At 43.7% G+C, this 17,995-nt stretch overlaps 1 protein-coding gene across 1 annotated transcript in view; it reads right to left on the bottom strand.

The window, feature by feature from the left end:
* Positions 1-5,812: 5,812 nt before the first annotated feature.
* Positions 5,813-17,995, bottom strand: part of adamts3 (ADAM metallopeptidase with thrombospondin type 1 motif, 3) — a 353,285-nt gene continuing 341,102 nt past the window's right edge. The window contains exon 23 of the mRNA XM_029763911.1: positions 5,813-6,124. Coding sequence (XP_029619771.1) covers positions 5,990-6,124 — 135 coding nt within the window. The 3' untranslated portion in view covers positions 5,813-5,989. The remainder of the gene's footprint in view (positions 6,125-17,995) is intronic.

The raw sequence follows: 17,995 nt of genomic DNA, 5'->3' as shown, positions 1-17,995 counted from the left end.
TCCCTAGTTAAGACAACTACCTCCCTAGTTATTAATATCCTTCCATCACTAGTTATGCAACTACCTCCCGAGTTATTATTCTCCCTCCCTAGTTATACAACTCCCTTCCACCCTAGGTATTCATCTCACTCCCTTCCTCCCTAGTTATTCAACTCACTAGTTGTTCGTCTCCCGCGCTCCTACCCTTGTTATTGATCTAACTCCCTCCCTCCCTAGTTATTCAACTCCCTCCCGTCCTAGTTATTCAACCCCCTCCCTTCCTAGCTATTGAACTCCCACCCCCGTTATTGGCTCCCTCCCTCGGTATTCATCCTCTTCCTCCCTCCCTAGTTATTCATCTCTCTCCCTAGTTATTCATCTCCCACCCCCCCTCCCTCCCTAGTAGTTATTAATCTCCCTCCCTAGTTATTCATCTCTATCCCTCCCTAGTAGTTATTAATCTCCCTCCCTAGTTATTCAGCTCCCTCCCTCCCTCCCTAGTTATTCAGCTCCCTCCCTCCCTCGTTATTCAGCTCCCTCCCTCCCTAGTTATTCAGCGCCCTCCCTTCCTCCCTAGTTATTCTGCTACCTCCCTCCCTCCCTAGTTATTCAGCTCCCTCCCTCCCTAGTTATTCAGCTCCCTCCCTCCCTCGTTATTCAGCTCCCTCCCTCCCTCCCTCGTTATTCAGCTCCCTCCCTCCCTCCCTAGTTATTCACCTCCCTTCTCCCTAGTTATTCAGCCCCCTCCCTAGTTATTCACCTCCCTCCCTCCTCCATAGTTATTCAACTCCCTCCCTCCCAAGTTATTCAGCTCCCTCCCTCCCTAGTTATTCAGCTCCCTCCCTCCCTCCCTAGTTATTCAGCTCCCTCCCTCCCTCCCTAGTTATTCAGCTCCCTCCCTCCCTCATTATTCAGCTCCCTCCCTCCCTCCCTCCCTCCCTAGTTATTCAGCTCCCTCCCTCCCTCCGACGTTATTCAGCTCCCTCCCTCCTTCCTCTCTCCCTCCCTTGTTATTCAGCTCCCTCCCTCCCTAGTTATTCAGCTCCCTCCCTCCCTAGTTATTCAGCTCCCTCCCTCCCTTCCTCCCTAGTTATTCAGCTCCCTCCCTCCCTAGTTATTCAACTCTTCCTCCCTCCCTTCCTCCCTCCCTCCCTAGTTATTCAGCTCTCTCTCCCTCCCTAGTTATTCATATCCCTCCATAGTTACTCAAGTATCTTCCTCCCTCCCCTCCCCAATTTTTCAACTACCTCCCTCCCTCCCTAGTTATTCAGCTCCCTCCCTCCTCCCCCTGTTATTCACCTCCCTCCCTCCCTAGTAATTCAGCTCCCTCCCTCCCTAGTAATTCAGCTCCCTCCCTCCCTAGTTATTCAGCTCCCTCCCTCCCTAGTTATTCAACTCCCTCCCTCCCTCCCTAGTTATTTAACTCCCTCCCTCCCTCCCTAGTTATTCAGCTCCCTCCCTCCCTCCCTAGTTATTCAGCTCCCTCCCTCCCTCCCTAGTTATTCAGCTCCCTCCCTCCCTCCCTCCCTAGTTATTCAGCTCCCTCCCTCCCTAGTTATTCAGCTCTCTCCCTCCCTAGTTATTCAATTCCCTCCCTCCCTAGTTATTCATATCCCTCTCTTGTTATTCAACTCCCTCCCTCCCTAGTTAGACAACTACCTCCCTAGTTATTAATATCCTTCCATCACTAGTTATGCAACTACCTCCCGAGTTATTATTCTCCCTCCCTAGTTATACAACTCCCTTCCACCCTAGGTATTCATCTCACTCCCTTCCTCCCTAGTTATTCAACTCACTAGTTGTGCGTCTCCCGCGCTCCTACCCTTGTTATTGATCTAACTCCCTCCCTCCCTAGTTATTCAACTCCCTCCCGTCCTAGTTATTCAACCCCCTCCCTTCCTAGCTATTGAACTCCCACCCCCGTTATTGGCTCCCTCCCTCGGTATTCATCCTCTTCCTCCCTCCCTAGTTATTCATCTCTCTCCCTAGTTATTCATCTCCCACCCCCCCTCCCTCCCTAGTAGTTATTAATCTCCCTCCCTAGTTATTCATCTCTATCCCTCCCTAGTAGTTATTAATCTCCCTCCCTAGTTATTCAGCTCCCTCCCTCCCTCCCTAGTTATTCTGCTCCCTCCCTCCCTTGTATTCAGCTCCCTCCCTCGTCATTCAGCTCCCTCCCTCGTTATTCAGCTCCCTCCCTCGTTATTCAGCTCCCTCCCTCCCTCGTTATTGAGCTCCCTCCCTACTCCCTAGTTATTCTGCTCCCTCCCTCCCGCCCTAGTTATTCAGCTCCCTCCCTCCCTCCCTAGTTATTCTGCTCCCTCCCTGCCTAGTTATTCTGCTCCCTCCCTCCCTAGTTATTCTGCTCCCTCCCTCCCTAGTTATTCTGCTCCCTCCCTCCCTCCCTAGTTATTCAGCTCCCTCCCTCCCTCCCTACCTCCGTAGTTATTCTGCTCCCTCCCTCCCTCCCTAGTTATTCAGCTCCCTCACTCCCTCCCTAGTTATTCAGCTCCCTCCCTCCCTCATTATTCAGCTCGCTCCCTCCCTCCCTAGTTATTTAACTCCCTCCCTCCCTCCCTAGTTATTCAGCTCCCTCCCTCCCTCCCTAGTTATTCAGCTCCCTCCCTCCCTCCCTAGTTATTCAGCTCCCTCCCTCCCTCCCTCCCTAGTTATTCAGCTCCCTCCCTCCCTAGTTATTCAGCTCTCTCTCCCTCCCTAGTTATTCAATTCCCTCCCTCCCTAGTTATTCATATCCCTCTCTTGTTATTCAACTCCCTCCCTCCCTAGTTAGACAACTACCTCCCTAGTTATTAATATCCTTCCATCACTAGTTATGCAACTACCTCCCGAGTTATTATTCTCCCTCCCTAGTTATACAACTCCCTTCCACCCTAGGTATTCATCTCACTCCCTTCCTCCCTAGTTATTCAACTCACTAGTTGTTCGTCTCCCGCGCTCCTACCCTTGTTATTGATCTAACTCCCTCCCTCCCTAGTTATTCAACTCCCTCCCGTCCTAGTTATTCAACCCCCTCCCTTCCTAGCTATTGAACTCCCACCCCCGTTATTGGCTCCCTCCCTCGGTATTCATCCTCTTCCTCCCTCCCTAGTTATTCATCTCTCTCCCTAGTTATTCATCTCCCACCCCCCCTCCCTCCCTAGTAGTTATTAATCTCCCTCCCTAGGTATTCATCTCTATCCCTCCCTAGTAGTTATTAATCTCCCTCCCTAGTTATTCAGCTCCCTCCCTCCCTCCCTAGTTATTCTGCTCCCTCCCTCCCTTGTATTCAGCTCCCTCCCTCGTTATTCAGCTCCCTCCCTCGTTATTCAGCTCCCTCCCTCCCTCGTTATTGAGCTCCCTCCCTACTCCCTAGTTATACTGCTCCCTCCCTCCCGCCCTAGTTATTCAGCTCCCTCCCTCCCTCCCTAGTTATTCTGCTCCCTCCCTGCCTAGTTATTCTGCTCCCTCCCTCCCTAGTTATTCTGCTCCCTCCCTCCCTAGTTATTCTGCTCCCTCCCTCCCTCCCTAGTTATTCAGCTCCCTCCCTCCCTACCTCCGTAGTTATTCTGCTCCCTCCCTCCCTCCCTAGTTATTCAGCTCCCTCACTCCCTCCCTAGTTATTCAGCTCCCTCCCTCCCTCATTATTCAGCTCGCTCCCACCCTCCCTAATTATTCAGCTCCCTCCCTCCCTAGTTATTCAGCTCCCTCCCTCCCTCCCTCGTTATTCAGCACCCTCCCTCCCTCCCTAGTTATTCACCTCCCTCCCTCCCTCGTTATTCAGCTCCCTCCCTCCCTAGTTATTCAACTCCCTCCATCCCTAGTTATTCACCTCCCTCCCTCCCTAGTTATTCAGCTCCCTCCCTCCCTCGGTATTCAGCTCCCTCCCTAGTTATTCATCTCTCTCCCTAGTTATTCATCTCCCTCCCTCCCTAGTAGTTATTACGCTCCCTCCCTAGTTATTCTGCTCCCTCCCTCCCTAGTTATTCAGCTCCTTCCCTCCCTAGTTATTCAGCTCCCTACCTCCCTCGTTATTCAGCTCCCTCCCTCCCTCGTTATTCAGCTCCCTCCCTCCCTCCCTCCCTCGTTATTCAGCTCCCTCCCTCCCTCCATCCCTAGTTATTCAGCTCCCTCCCTCCCTAGTTATTCAACTCCCTCCCTCCCTAGTTATTCAGCTCCCTCCCTCCCTCGTTATTCAGCTCCCTCCCTCCCTCGTTATTCAGCTCCCTCCCTCCCTAGTTATTCAGCTCCCTCCCTCCCTCCCTAGTTATTCAGCTCCCTCCCTCCCTCCCTAGTTATTCAGCTCCCTCCCTCCCTCCCTCGTTATTCAGCTCCCTCCCTAGTTATTCATTCCCCTCCCTCGTTATTCAGCTCCCTCCCTCCCTAGTTATTTACCTCCCTCCTCCCTAGTTATTCAACTCCCTTCTCCCTAGTTATTCACTCCCTCCCTAGTTATTCAGCTCCCTCCCTTCCTCCCTCATTATTCAGCTCCCTCCCTCCCTCCCTCCCTAGTTATTCACCTCCCTCCCTCCCACGTTATTCAGCTCCCTCCCTTCCTCTCTCCCTCCCTTGTTATTCAGCTCCCTCCCTCCCTAGTTATTCAGCTCCCTCCCTCCCTCCCTCCCTAGTTATTCAGCTCCCTCCCTCCCTAGTTATTCACATCTCCCTCCCTTCCTCCCTTCCTCCCTAGTTATTCAACTCCCTCCCTCCCTAGTTATTCAGCTCTCTCTCCCTCCCTAGTTATTCATATCCCTCCGTAGTTACTCAACTATCTTCCTCCCTTCCTCCCCAATTGTTCATCTACCTCTCTCCCTGCCTAGTTATTCAACTCCCTCCCTGCCTAGTTATTCAACTCCCTCCCTGCCAACTCCCTCCCTGCATAGTTATTCAACTCCCTCCCTGCCTAGTTATTCAACTCCCTCCCTGCCAACTCCCTCCCTGCCTAGTTATTCAACTCCCTCCCTGCCAACTCCCTCCCTGCCTAGTTATTCAACTCCATCCCTGCCTAGTTATTCAACTCCCTCCCTGCCAACTCCTTCCCTGCCAGCCCAGAAACTCCACATCCGTCTTCTTCACCTGCGGGATCATCTGAGACCAGCCACCTGGACAGCTGATGAAAGCGAGGAGTATTTCTGTCTGTAATAAAGCCTTTTGTGGGGAAAAACTCATTCTGATTTGCTGGTCCTGGCTCACCCATGGCTGCGCCCCTGCCCAATCATGTAAAAATCATAGATTAGGGCCTAATTAATTTATTTCAATTGACTGATTTCCTTATATATAATATACTATTTTTTTACTTTAGTTTATTTAGTAAATATTTTCTTAACCAAATATGTAAATGATCCATAGTATGACCATCTTAAAACAATTCAATATGTCAGCATAGCACCCCCCCCCCACCCACCCAGGCTTCAGGAATGGTTAGGTATGGGGGCCAGAGGGGTTAGAGTTAGGACTCAGGTCTCAGGAGTGGTTAGGGTTAGGTATGGGGGCCAGAGGGGTTAGAGTTAGGACTCGGGTCTCAGGAGTGGTTAGGGTTAGGTATGGGGGTCTGAAAGGTTAGGGTTAGGACTCAGGCTTTGGGGGTGGTTAGGGTTAGGTATGGGGGTTTGAGGGGTTAGGGTTAGGATTCAGGCTTTGGGGGTGGTTAGGGTTAGGTATGGGGGTCTGAAAGGTTAGGGTTAGGACTCAGGCTTTGGGGGTGGTTAGGGTTAGGTATGGGGGTCTGAAAGGTTAGGGTTAGGACTCAGGCTTTGGGGGTGGTTAGGGTTAGGTATGGGGGTCTGAAAGGTTAGGGTTAGGATTCAGGCTTTGGGGGTGGTTAGGGTTAGGTATGGGGGTCTGAAAGGTTAGGGTTAGGACTCAGCCTTTGGGGGTGGTTAGGGTTAGAATAGTTCCAGACAACAGTCCTTCAAAAGGAAAGGTTTAAAGGCTGGTGATAGCTACAATAATTATAAAACAAAAAAACACACCAACATATAATTGATAGTCAGGGTTACTGTTAAGGTCAGGGTTAGAGTTGTATCTCACCGTGACAGGGTCCTGGCTTGCAGGGTCTGTGGGCCTCAGGTCTCTCTCCATTACACTGATCTCCAATACGACACGTCACTAAGCGCCTCTCCACCCCCTCACCACATGTCACTGAGCACTGAAACACAACAAACATATAAATTACAGAGTTATCAGTCACACTGCAATCCAGACACAACACTTACTGTAGTTATCAGTCACACAATAACTACAGCTAAACACCTAACACTCAACACATCAAGCCTCAGGCCCTACATACCATACCTGTGACTAGGCCCCAGTCCTCACAAAGTATCCCTCCATACCTCTGACTATACCCCAGTCATAACTAAGTATCCCTCCATACCTCAATGGCTAAATTGAAATGGAAACCCTGTCACTGACATGTGACAAGGAAATAGGCACCAGAACATTTGGAGTGGCGATACAGCGCTTTTGTAGGGAGCTCCATAGTTAGGGACGTAGTGGTTGTTACAGGGAGCTCCATAGTTAGGGATCTGGCGGTCAGGGAACCAAGGACCCACTGCTTCCCTGGAGCCTGTCTTAGTGACATAGCTCACCAGCTCTCTACTGTAATGGAGAAGCACCCGAATGCTCGCACAGTAGTCATTCATGTTGTTACAAACTACATCAATCTTCATAAATCGGAGCAATTAAAAGATGACTTCAGAGTGCTCATAGGCAGGCTGAAGGAAACAGGCAAGCGTGTTCTCATTTCCTGGCCTCTACCAAGAACAGGTCAGGAATGTAATGCTTTAGTCCTCTCCTCTGGCTACACTACTGGCTTAAATCCTTCTGTTCCTCCATGGATTTGGAGGGTTCAATTACTATTTTTGACCTGTTTCAGGAAGCTAGATGTATGTCGCACGTCCATACTTCACAGGAGAGGCATTTGGACATATATTTTTTTTTATACAAAATAATTTTTGGGGCAGAAATGCCTTCTAGAACAAGTAAACATTCATGTGCATTTTTAACAAATGAATGCCATTGTCACAAAAAATGTCGTACTCGTCACAGAAAATGTCGTACTGGAGAGAAGAGGACCAAGACGCAGCGGGAATATGGATACTCATGGTTTTAATTTAAAAAAAAGGAGTAAAGCATCCACTTGACAAAACAATAAAGATGACAACAGCAACAGTTCTGCAAGCTATTAAACGCAGTGCAAAAACAACTACCCACAACCCCAAAGAAAAACACACACCTATATAGGACTTCCAATCAAAGGCAACTCAACACACCTGCCTTCAATTGGAAGTCCCAATCACCAACACAAACATTCACACACACAATACTGCCACGTCTTGACCCCAAAACTAATACAATAGCTCCATCTGCTGGTCAGGACGTGACAGCCATCTGTAAATACAAATAAAATAGTTAAATGATGAGCCTAGTTGGTTCAGTCACGGAAAAAGTCAGCAACCTTCCTGCTAGCCATGATTGGCTGAGATAATGAGTGGGCTGGACATGTCTAGAGATGAGTTCGGATTGATCTGCCATGTCGCTAGCTAGCTGACGCACCTTCTTCACGACTATGTGTGTGTGTGGACTATTTTAAGTTCTTAGTGATTTGGACACCAAGGAACTTACAGCTCTCGACCTGCTCTGCAGCCCTGTCGATGTGGATGGGGACATGCTCGCCCAACCATTTCCTGTAATCCACAGTCAGCTCCTTGGTCTTACTGACGTTGAGGGAGAGGTTGTTCTTCCGGCATCATACTGCCAGGTCACTGACCTCTTCCCTGTAGGCTGTCATCGTCACTAGTGATCAGGCCTACCACCGTCGTGTAGCCATCAAATCTGATGATGGTGTTGGAGTCGTACGCGGCCACGCAGTCGTGGGTGAACAGAGAGTACAGGAGTGGACTAAGTACACACCCCTGTGGTGCCACCTTGTTAGAGGGTCAGCATGGCGGAGGTGATGTTGCCTACCCTCACAACCTGGGGTCGGTCCATCAGGAAGTTTAGGATCCAGTTGCAGAGGGAGGTGTTCAGTCCAAGGGTCCTAAGTTTGGTGACGACCTTGGAGGGGACAATGGTTCTGAACGCTGAGCTGTAGTCAATGTACAGAATTCTCACATAGGTGAGGGCAGTGTGGAGAGCAATTGGGGGGACTCTGGCATCATTACTGAGAAGAATTATGTAAGTGATGCTTTAAATCAGAATTTTATCTCGGCAGGCTTTTTATTTGAAATAAATGGTGCTTTAATTGACCATAGTCAGCCAGTTGACTGCTTGCCCCCTCTCTCAGCCTATAGTTGATGCATTGGAAGTTCCATCAACTTCTAGTGAATCTTTGTTTTCATTTCAACAACTTTCTACTTGTGATATGCTTTTTTATGTAAAAAAGGTTGCTTGATCCTTTCATGCTGCAGCTTTCTGCTCCTCTGGTTTATTTATAGACCTTTCCAGGGCCTTCAACACTGCTGACAATCACATTCTCATTCAAAGGTTGACTGAAATAGGCCTGGATCAGGCTTCTTGCAAGTGGTTTGAGAATTGTCTGTCAGGCAGGACAGAATGTGTGATTTCTGATGGTGTTATGTCTAGTTTCCTGGATATTATGAAAGGTGTACCGCCGGGGTCAGTATTGGGACTTGTTCTCTTTACATAAATTGGGTTAGTCTGTAGACAAAATTCAAATTAAAAATAAAATATTTAAAGGGATGTCTTAAGTTAAATGCACTGAAAACACTATTGAATGAAAACTCCACGAGAAAATCTGTTTACAAGAAAATGACAGGGTTTTCAGCAGTCGAATGAAATGTATTCAGAGTGTGCAAGGTAGCCACACCTGCAGAGCGAGTTACGTGGTAATGAATAATGAAAGTCTGAATAACAAATACTGAGAAGTGCATAGGAAAGGCGTAAATTCCTAAGTTTGTCACTTTCACCTGTATGCAGACACTGTGGTGTATGCTATTGCCCCCACAGCTAACCAGGCTCAATCTGCCTTTATTGCCCTGCCTTTGTTGAACAGGAGTTGTTACTTCATGCAGGTAAAACCAAGTTCGTTATTTTACAAATCACGAAAAATGTATCTGATGATTTATACTTACATACTTTGGATGGTACCCTCATTGATCGTGTGCCCGTTTATAAATATCTGGACATCTGAATTGACAAAAAGCTATCTTTCAGAAAGCATGTTGATGATTTAGTTAAGAAATTAAGAATTCAAATAGACTCCTTCTATAGGAACAGGTCTTTCATTAAATAGCAGAAAACAAATCATTGTCAACATTCATTCCAGTTATTGACTATGGCGATATCGTCTATATGAATGCAGATGCTACTGTACTGAAGCCATTGGATGCAGTTTATCATAACACATTGTGCTTTATTACGGGCGATAGGTTCACTACACATCATTGTAACGGTTGTCATTGGAAATGGATGACCAAAATGCAAGCGGGATGTGGATACTCATCTTTTTAATGTAAAGAATGAAGCAAACACAGAAAAAGCAATAACGACTCACGACAGGCTAACAGGCTATACATACAAAAATAATAGCAGTGCTAGTGCAACAACCCACAAACCCAAGTGAAAAACACACACCTAATATATGACTCCCAATCAGGAACAACGATAACCAGCTGTCCCTGATCGGGAGCCACACAGACCAACATAGAAACATACAACCCAGAACAAACATACACAGACATCTTCTGCCACGTCCTGACCAAAATACTACACAACTAGACCTTCTGCTGGTCAAGACGTGACAATCATAGCATTTTGTATCAGAAAGTAGGCTGGCCTTGAAAAAAAGATTGAGGCATTGCGCTCTTTTTGTCTATAAAGCCCTCTTGTATATATTTCTGCCATAACTTACCTCATTGTTAACCTTCAGATGTATAAGTTACCAGACACAGACTCAGGGATGGCTAACCCTGGAGACCCCTTCAATCTCCAGATGCCGTTTCATCCTTTCATACAATTAAATTACCCTTGCCTAACGATTGCATCTGAAGCTGGGCTTGCAGCATGGCTATCCTCACCATAAGGCGATAGTTCTCCTGTATATTATGAGAACAGTGACTGCAATTAGATGGCATAGTGTTAATGATGCTACTTAGCTTTTTCGGCTGGTGGAGATTCTGTAGAACCATGTCCAGATAAAGTGTCCGGGGTGAAAAAGTTGAATGAAAAAAGTAAAGTGAGGAAAAAACTAAGATGATGGTAAATGTGTTAATGCAGATTGACAAAAAAATTACATTTGGCAGGTAGCCAAGTAGTAAAAAACAGCACAGCAACACGTAGACAAGTCCAGAAGTTGTGACTTTGTGGCTATTGTAACTGCTACTCCAAGTGTGATTCCATTTATCCCAGAGACTGCTCCAAGATGCCGCCGGAGGTTAAGAGGTATTCGGAGTGGACTTTTAGTCCGACTCAGGATGCGTGCATACCATCCACCGCTTTCGAGTATATTACTTGCTAATGTTCAGTCCCTGGACAATAAAGTAGAATTCTGTTCGGTCATCGTCACAGCGGTGTATATTCCCCCTCAAGCCCATACCACGATGGCTCTCAAGGAACTATACTGGACTTTGTGCAAACTGGAAACCGCATATCCTGAGGCCACATTTATTGTAAGCTGGGGACTTTAATAAAGCAAATCTTAGGAAAACCTCTGAAGTTTTATCAACACATTGTTTGCACCACTCGCACATCAAACTCTCGACCATTGCTACTCTCCCTTCCGTGACTGGGAATATGGTCAAGTACAAAAAGTCCAGTAATGCCGTTCATGAGGCAATCAAACAAGCAATACGTCAGTACATAGACAAAGTGGAGTTAACGGCTCAGACAACGAAGTCTCGCTGCCGGAAAAGCTAAACACCTTCTTCGCCCATGTCGAGGAAAACGCAGTAATACTTTTGAATTATCTGTCCATAGAGCATTCTTCCAAGAGTATTCATGATCATCTAGTTGCTTCCAGGTGCTTTTTGGCAAACTTGAGTCAACTTTGGATGACATGAGTCCCATTATGCCTGGCGAAAACCAAACACTGCATTTGTCAGTAAGAACCTCATGCCAATGGTCAAGCATGGTGGTGGTAGTGTGACAGTTTGGTGATGCTTTGCTGCTTCAGGACCTGGATGACTTGCCTTGATAGAAGAAACCATGAATTATGTAATCAGAGAATTCTGCAGGAGAATGTCAGGCCATCTGTCAATGAGCTGAAGCTGAAGTGCAGCTGGGTCATGCAGCAAGACAATGATCCAAAACACACAATCAAGTCTACATACAAATGTCTAAAAAGAAACAAATTTGAAGTTTTGGAATGGCCTAGTCAAAGTCCAGCCCCAATCCCAATTGAGATGTTGTGGCAGGACTTGAAACGTGCTTGAAAACCCACAAATGTCGCTGAGTTAAAGCAGTTCTGCAAGCAGAAGTGGGCTGAAATTCCTCCACAGCGATGTGAGAGACTGATCAACAACTACAGGAAGCACTTGGTTGCAGTCATTGCAGCTAAAAGTGGCACAGCCAGTTATTGAGTTTAAGGGGGAAATTACTTTAACACAGGGGAATTGGGTGTTGCATTGCTTCGTTAGTTAAATAAAATAAGTATCAATGTTTTTTGTTGGATAAAACTTGAAAATTGTATCATACACTGCAGTTGCGGAACAATGGGAAAGTAAATCTGCTTTGAAAGTTGATAAACTTGTCATCCCATTTTTGAGAAAATGGTTCTTGAGTGTTTTGGTACACCTACTCGAGAGCTCTTATTTGTCTACACCCATTCAGAATCGTTCACACCCTCTTAAGCCTTAGTCCCACCCATCTCTTTAAAGGAGTCACATGTGGGGCCATGTGGTTAACAGAGTAAGGTAGTGTAATAAACAACAAAAGATTAAGACTAAAAGTGGTGAAAGTAGTAGCAAAAAATACACTTGAATATTTCAATTTTGGGAAATCTCTTATAAAATGGGTTAAAGTTATGTATAGTAACCATAGGTGTAAAATAATAAATAATGGCTACATCTCAGAAAGTCTTTAACTGTCTAGAGGAGTAAAACAAGGTTGTCCACTATCGGCATATCTATTTATTATTGCCATCGAAATGTTAGCTGTTAAAATTAGATCAAACAATAATATTAGGGGATTAGAAATCCGTGGATTAAAAACTATGGTGTCATTGTACGCTGATGATTCATGGTTTCTTTTAAAACCACAATTAGAACCTCTCCACGGCCTCATAGAGGATCTAGATACTTTTGCTAGTGTACTATATTAGGTATCGGATCAAATGTTACATTACTGTGTATTTTACCAATTAAAATGGTCTGACGGAGATGTGGACATACTCGGTGTACAAATCCAAAAAGATAGAAATGATCCCACTTTATTCATTTTTATAGAAAGTTAGCAAAAATAGATAAGATCTTGCTACCATGGAAAGGAAAATACCTGTCTATTTGTGGAAAAATCACCCTGATTAACTCTTTAGTTATATCAGTTTACACATTTGCTTATGGTTTTGCCTACACCTGTCACGGTCGTTGTTGTAAGAATCGGAACAAAATGCAGCGTGGTTTGGGTTCATCATCTTTATTACGTGAACCAGCAAAAAAAACAAAGAACAAAATGAACGTGAAGCTATGCAGTGCTCAAGGCAACTATACATAAACAAGATCCCACAACCAACAGGTGGGAAAAAGATGCCCAAATATGATCCCCAATCAGAGACAACAATAGACAGCTGCCTCTGATTGGGAACCATACCAAGCCAACCTAGAAATAAAAAAACTAGAATGCCCACCCTAGTCACACCCCGACCTAACCAAAATAGAGAAAAAAGGATCTCCAATGTCAGGGCGTGACAACACCTAGTGACCTGCTTTTTAAATTATATGAACAAAAAATATTCAATTTTATTTTGAATGGCAAGCCAGACAAAAGTAAAAGGGCCTATTTATATAACGAATATGAATTCGGAGGGCAGAAATTACTAAATATTAAAGCATTAGACCTCTTACTAAAGTCATCAGTCATACAAAAGTTATACTTAAATCCAAACTGGTTCTCTAGTAAATTGGTAGGAATGTCTCATCCTATGTTCAAGAATGGCCTTTTTCCCTTTAATCAGATTACACCTGCTCACTTTCGGTTGTTTGAAAAGGAAATAATCTCCAAAATATCGTTATTTTTTAAACACGCCTTAAAAATTTGGTTGCAATTTCAGTTTAATCCACCTGAAAAGGAAGAACAAATAATACAACAAATTTTGTGGTTAAACTCAAATATACTAATTGATTAAAAAAATATTTTCAGAAGAAATGTTTAAAAAAGTTATAATTTGTGTGACTGATATCATAAATAGGACTGGTGGAGTTATGTCACACATGCAGCTAACACAGACATATGGAAATGTCTGCTCTACCCCAAATTACAACCTACTAATTGCAGCATTACCACAAAAATGGAAGAGGCAAGTAGAAGGGTAAAAAAGTAAGGAACTTGTGTCGGCCCTGTATTAAAGAACATACATGGATAAAGAAGTGTGAAAAATTTAAAAAACATATACCAATTTAATTTAAGGACCAAAAAACTGACAGCTGTGCCATATAAATTGCAAAATAGTTGGGAAGAGATTTGCGATGTACCCATTCCATGGCGCATGGTTTATGAATTGATATGCAAAACAATGCCGGATTCAAAACTTTGAAATGTTCAATTTAAATTACTATGCAAAGTTCTTGCAACCAATAGAATGTTATATATATATAGGGGATACAATCTTCCCAGCTCTGCAGATTTTGCTGTGAGGAGGTAGAGTCATTAGATCATTTATTTTGGTATTGTCCATATGTAGCTCGTTTTTGGACACAGGTCCAGGAATGGCTGAAGAACTGCAACATTTGCCTAGAACTAACGCTGCAGATAACAATACTGGATGATTTGAAAAGCCATAGTCAATCAATAATATAATTATTTTAGCAAAATGTTTAATTCACAATCTGTAGAAGCTATGAGAATAGAAAGGTTCAATACTTTGTCAAGCATCACAGCACAGTTGAAAAATGTATGGCAACTAGATATCCAAAATGGATGGTGTTGAGAGATAGATGGGAGGGGTTGAATGGATCTGAAGGGTGGGACTAATAACAAGATAACCAATGTAAACGATACAGGGTCTGTAAAATGTATATAGGTTCAGAAATTGTGAAATAGCACAGTTACAAATAGAATATCAGAAATAGAGGAAGGACTATAAACAAAGAAAATATAACTATTGTAAAGCAGATTGTGTATACTATGTATAAACTGAAGGTAGAAGCCTAAGTGTTATTGTTTATTAGTTTACTCCAATTGGGGGAAGGGTGGTAGGGTTTGGGGAATAATAAAGGTATATTCTAAAAATAAGTATGAATGTCTATGTTTGGATATATATATATATATATATATATATATATATATATATATATATTTCCCCCAAAAAATATATATATGGGGGATTGGAAATGATGCAGACAATTACATTGATGGAAGCAACAATCTTTACACAATATTAAGCTGATCCACCCCTTACATTTTTTAAAAAACTTCTTGCATCTAGGTGTTCCGCTAGCGGAACGGAACGCCTAGCCAACAGCCAATGGAACAGCAGGGCGCGAACTTCAAAACATCAAAATCTAATAATTTCAATTTCTCAAACATACGACTATTTTACACCATTTTAAAGATACACTTCTCCTGAATCCAACCACGTTGTCCGATTTCAAAAAGGCTTTACAGCGAAAGCAAAACATTAGATTATGTTAGGACACCACCTAAACAAGAAAAGCCACACAGCCATTTTCCTAGCAAGGAGATGTGTCACAAAAACCCAAAATCCAGCTAAAATGAAGCACTAACCTTTGACGATCTTCATCAGATGACACTCCTAGGACATCATGTTACACAATACATTTATGTTTTGTTCGATTAAGTTCATATTTATATCCAAAAACAGCATTTTACATTGGCGCGTGATGTTCAGAAAATGATTAGCCTCCAAAACGTCCGGTGAATGACCACAATGTGCACATTCATTTACAGAAATACTCATCATAAACGGTGACAAAATATATAACAATTAATTAAAGAATTATAGATTTACTACCTCTTAATGCAACCGCTGTGTCAGATTTCAAAATAACTTTACGGAGAAAGCACATTGTTCAATATTCTGAGTACATAGCTCAACCGTCAATGCAAGCTATACAGTTAGCCGTCAAGCCACGGCGTTGTCAAAACTCTAAAATACTGTTATAAATATTTTCTTACCTTTGCTGATCTTCGGCGGAATGCACTCGGAAGGACTCCCACTTCCACAAGAAATGTTCATTTGTTTGATAAAGTCCATAATTTATGTCCAAATACCTCCGTTTTGTTGGCGCGTCCAGAACACTATTCCAAAAGGCACGAGACGGGGCGCAAATCAATGGACGAAAAGCTCAAAAGTTCCATTACTGTTTGTAGAAACATGTCAAACGCTGTTTCCAATCAAACCTTAGGGTGTTAACATAAACAATCGATAATATTCCAATCGGACAATAGCGTATTCATTACAAAAGAAAAATAAAAAATGCTATCCATGCGTGAATGCGCATGAAGTAACTACATGACCTCAGACAGTACACTGCTTGAACCGGCTGTTATTCCCTCAAAATGCACCATAGAAGACTCAAACAACTTTGTAAAGACTGTTGACATCTAGCGGAAGCCTTAGGAAGTGCAAGTTGACCCCACAGACACTGTAGTTTCAATAGAAAATGGTCTGAAAGACTACAATTCTCAGACTTCCCACTTCCTGGTTGGATTTTTCTCAGGTTTTTGCCTGCCATATGAGTTCTGTTATACACAGACATCATTCAAACAGTTTTAGAAACTTCAGAGTGTTTTCTATCCAAATCTACTAATAATATGCAAATATTTGACTCTGGGCCCGAGTAGTAGGCCGTTTAATTTGGGTACGTTTTTCATCCGGCCGTGAAAATACTGCCCCCTATAGCGAAGAGGTTAAATACACTTGATCTAGTCCTTGGCCTATCTCCTAATCTGACTTTGGTGCGGGTCATGTTGTTGTTCACATGTCTCTGGTAAACACATACAATAACAATATCAAATAAAAGCAAAGTTTATTTGTCACATGCACAGGATACAGAAGGTGTAAATGGCACAGCGGCAGAAGGTGTAAACGGTACAGTGAAATGGTTACTTGCATAGTGGAGTCTTTTGTTTAGACGGATAATCCCAAACCATACCACCAGGCACCATGCATTAATCTGCATATAGCTAAAGCTAACCAACTAGGTTCAATGTTAGCTTGCTAGCTAACATTAGGCTATAACTAGCAATAAAAATTGATTTCTGAGATACAAATAATATTACTACAGAGCTCATACACGTAACATTAACTAGTGAGCCAGCCAGCTAACATTAGCGAGCTAGCTAACAGTACGCTTTAACTTGCAATACAATTTATAATATCTGAAAATGTAGCTAGACTCTTACCCGTATACATGGATGAACTCTGTCATGGATGCCATGTTGGCACTTCGTTTGAAGATGTAATCCGGAGATGGGTGTTCTATACAAAAGCCTCTGTTCTCTTTTTGACTCCCACCGCATTTGCAATCATTCTCTGCTTCCACTGATTTCAAAACTCTGTCAACTGTTTCCATTACAACAACTCTGTTCATCACCATTTCTTCCCCATCACTGTCATCAGAAGACTCTACAATGTCTGGTTCAATGAAAATGTTTTACCTAAAATCAGGGATTTCCTCATTGTCTGATTCATTTTCAGAGTCAGAGAGAGTGAGCACGGCACGATCGTCCTCCAAAAAGTAGTCACTGATCTTTGTCGATTGCACCTGTTAAGTGCAGGGCAGCAATGTTGATAGCAGTAGAAACACTTTCGCAATTCTTCATGATATCTTAAAAAAAGCTGCGGTAGTAAGGATTATCTACACATACTGACCAGCTCCTGTTACTCAGAAGCATGCTAAATGACAGACCAATCCGAAATCATCTCTTGGCCAATTGACCATCACCAGCTGTCATCATAGGCAGCTCTATGGTGAGAAACATTTCGGTCCCCAAGGCAAAAACTGTGTGCTACCCAGGAGAATGAGTACTGGACATAACATGGCTGCTTCCGACTGTTCCACCACAGATGCCGGGAGTGGACACTGTCGTAGTCCATGTGGGGTCAAACGACATCAGAAGGGCCAGCTCGGAACGTTTGAAAATGTATTTGAAATAACTGATTTTACCATTAAACGACTCTAAAAAACAGCCAATCATTTCAGGTCCAGTACCATTGTTGGGCCGCGGGTATGAAAGATTCAGCAGACTGCTGGCTTACACATCTAGCTAAAAGTCTACTGTAGCTCTGCTGGAGTCACTTTTATTGATAAATTTGACACCTTCTGGAAACAGAAGATACTCTACAGGAATGACGGAGTCCATCCAAATCATCTTGGCTCCTGGACTCTGTCCACGCATTTCAAGGCTGCGTTGAAACAATGACTGGTAAATTATCCAAGACCAATCCAGTTGATCCCTACCATTGTGACAATGAGTCGTCATAACGCTGCATCAAATGTACATGATCTTAGGGGAATTTGCAAATTAGGAAGACCACTTTATGCAGCTCACCCTGCACTATCAGCTCCAATGTAAATAACATGAGTAAGTCTACCTCTGATACACTTCCCAGTAAAGCATTAAAAGCAATCAAGTAACCCAGAAAAGTGCTAAAAATAGCCCATATTAAATACTGTTGACGTAATATGGCTACAGGTTCATCTGCCTCACCTAAAGCCCATTCTGGTCGGAAGCTGCTATAGACCACCAAGTGCAAACAGTCAGTATCTGGACAATATGTGTGAAATGCTTGATAATATATGTGATAAACAGAGAAGTATATTTTCCGCGTGATTTAAATATTGACTGGCTATCATCAAGCTGCCCACTCAGGAAAAAA

This window comes from Salmo trutta, chromosome 9 (assembly GCF_901001165.1).
Source record: "Salmo trutta chromosome 9, fSalTru1.1, whole genome shotgun sequence".
Lineage (NCBI taxonomy): Eukaryota > Metazoa > Chordata > Actinopteri > Salmoniformes > Salmonidae > Salmo > Salmo trutta.
Note: the sequence above shows the minus strand (reverse complement) of the source record. Positions and strands in the feature narration are given on the sequence as shown.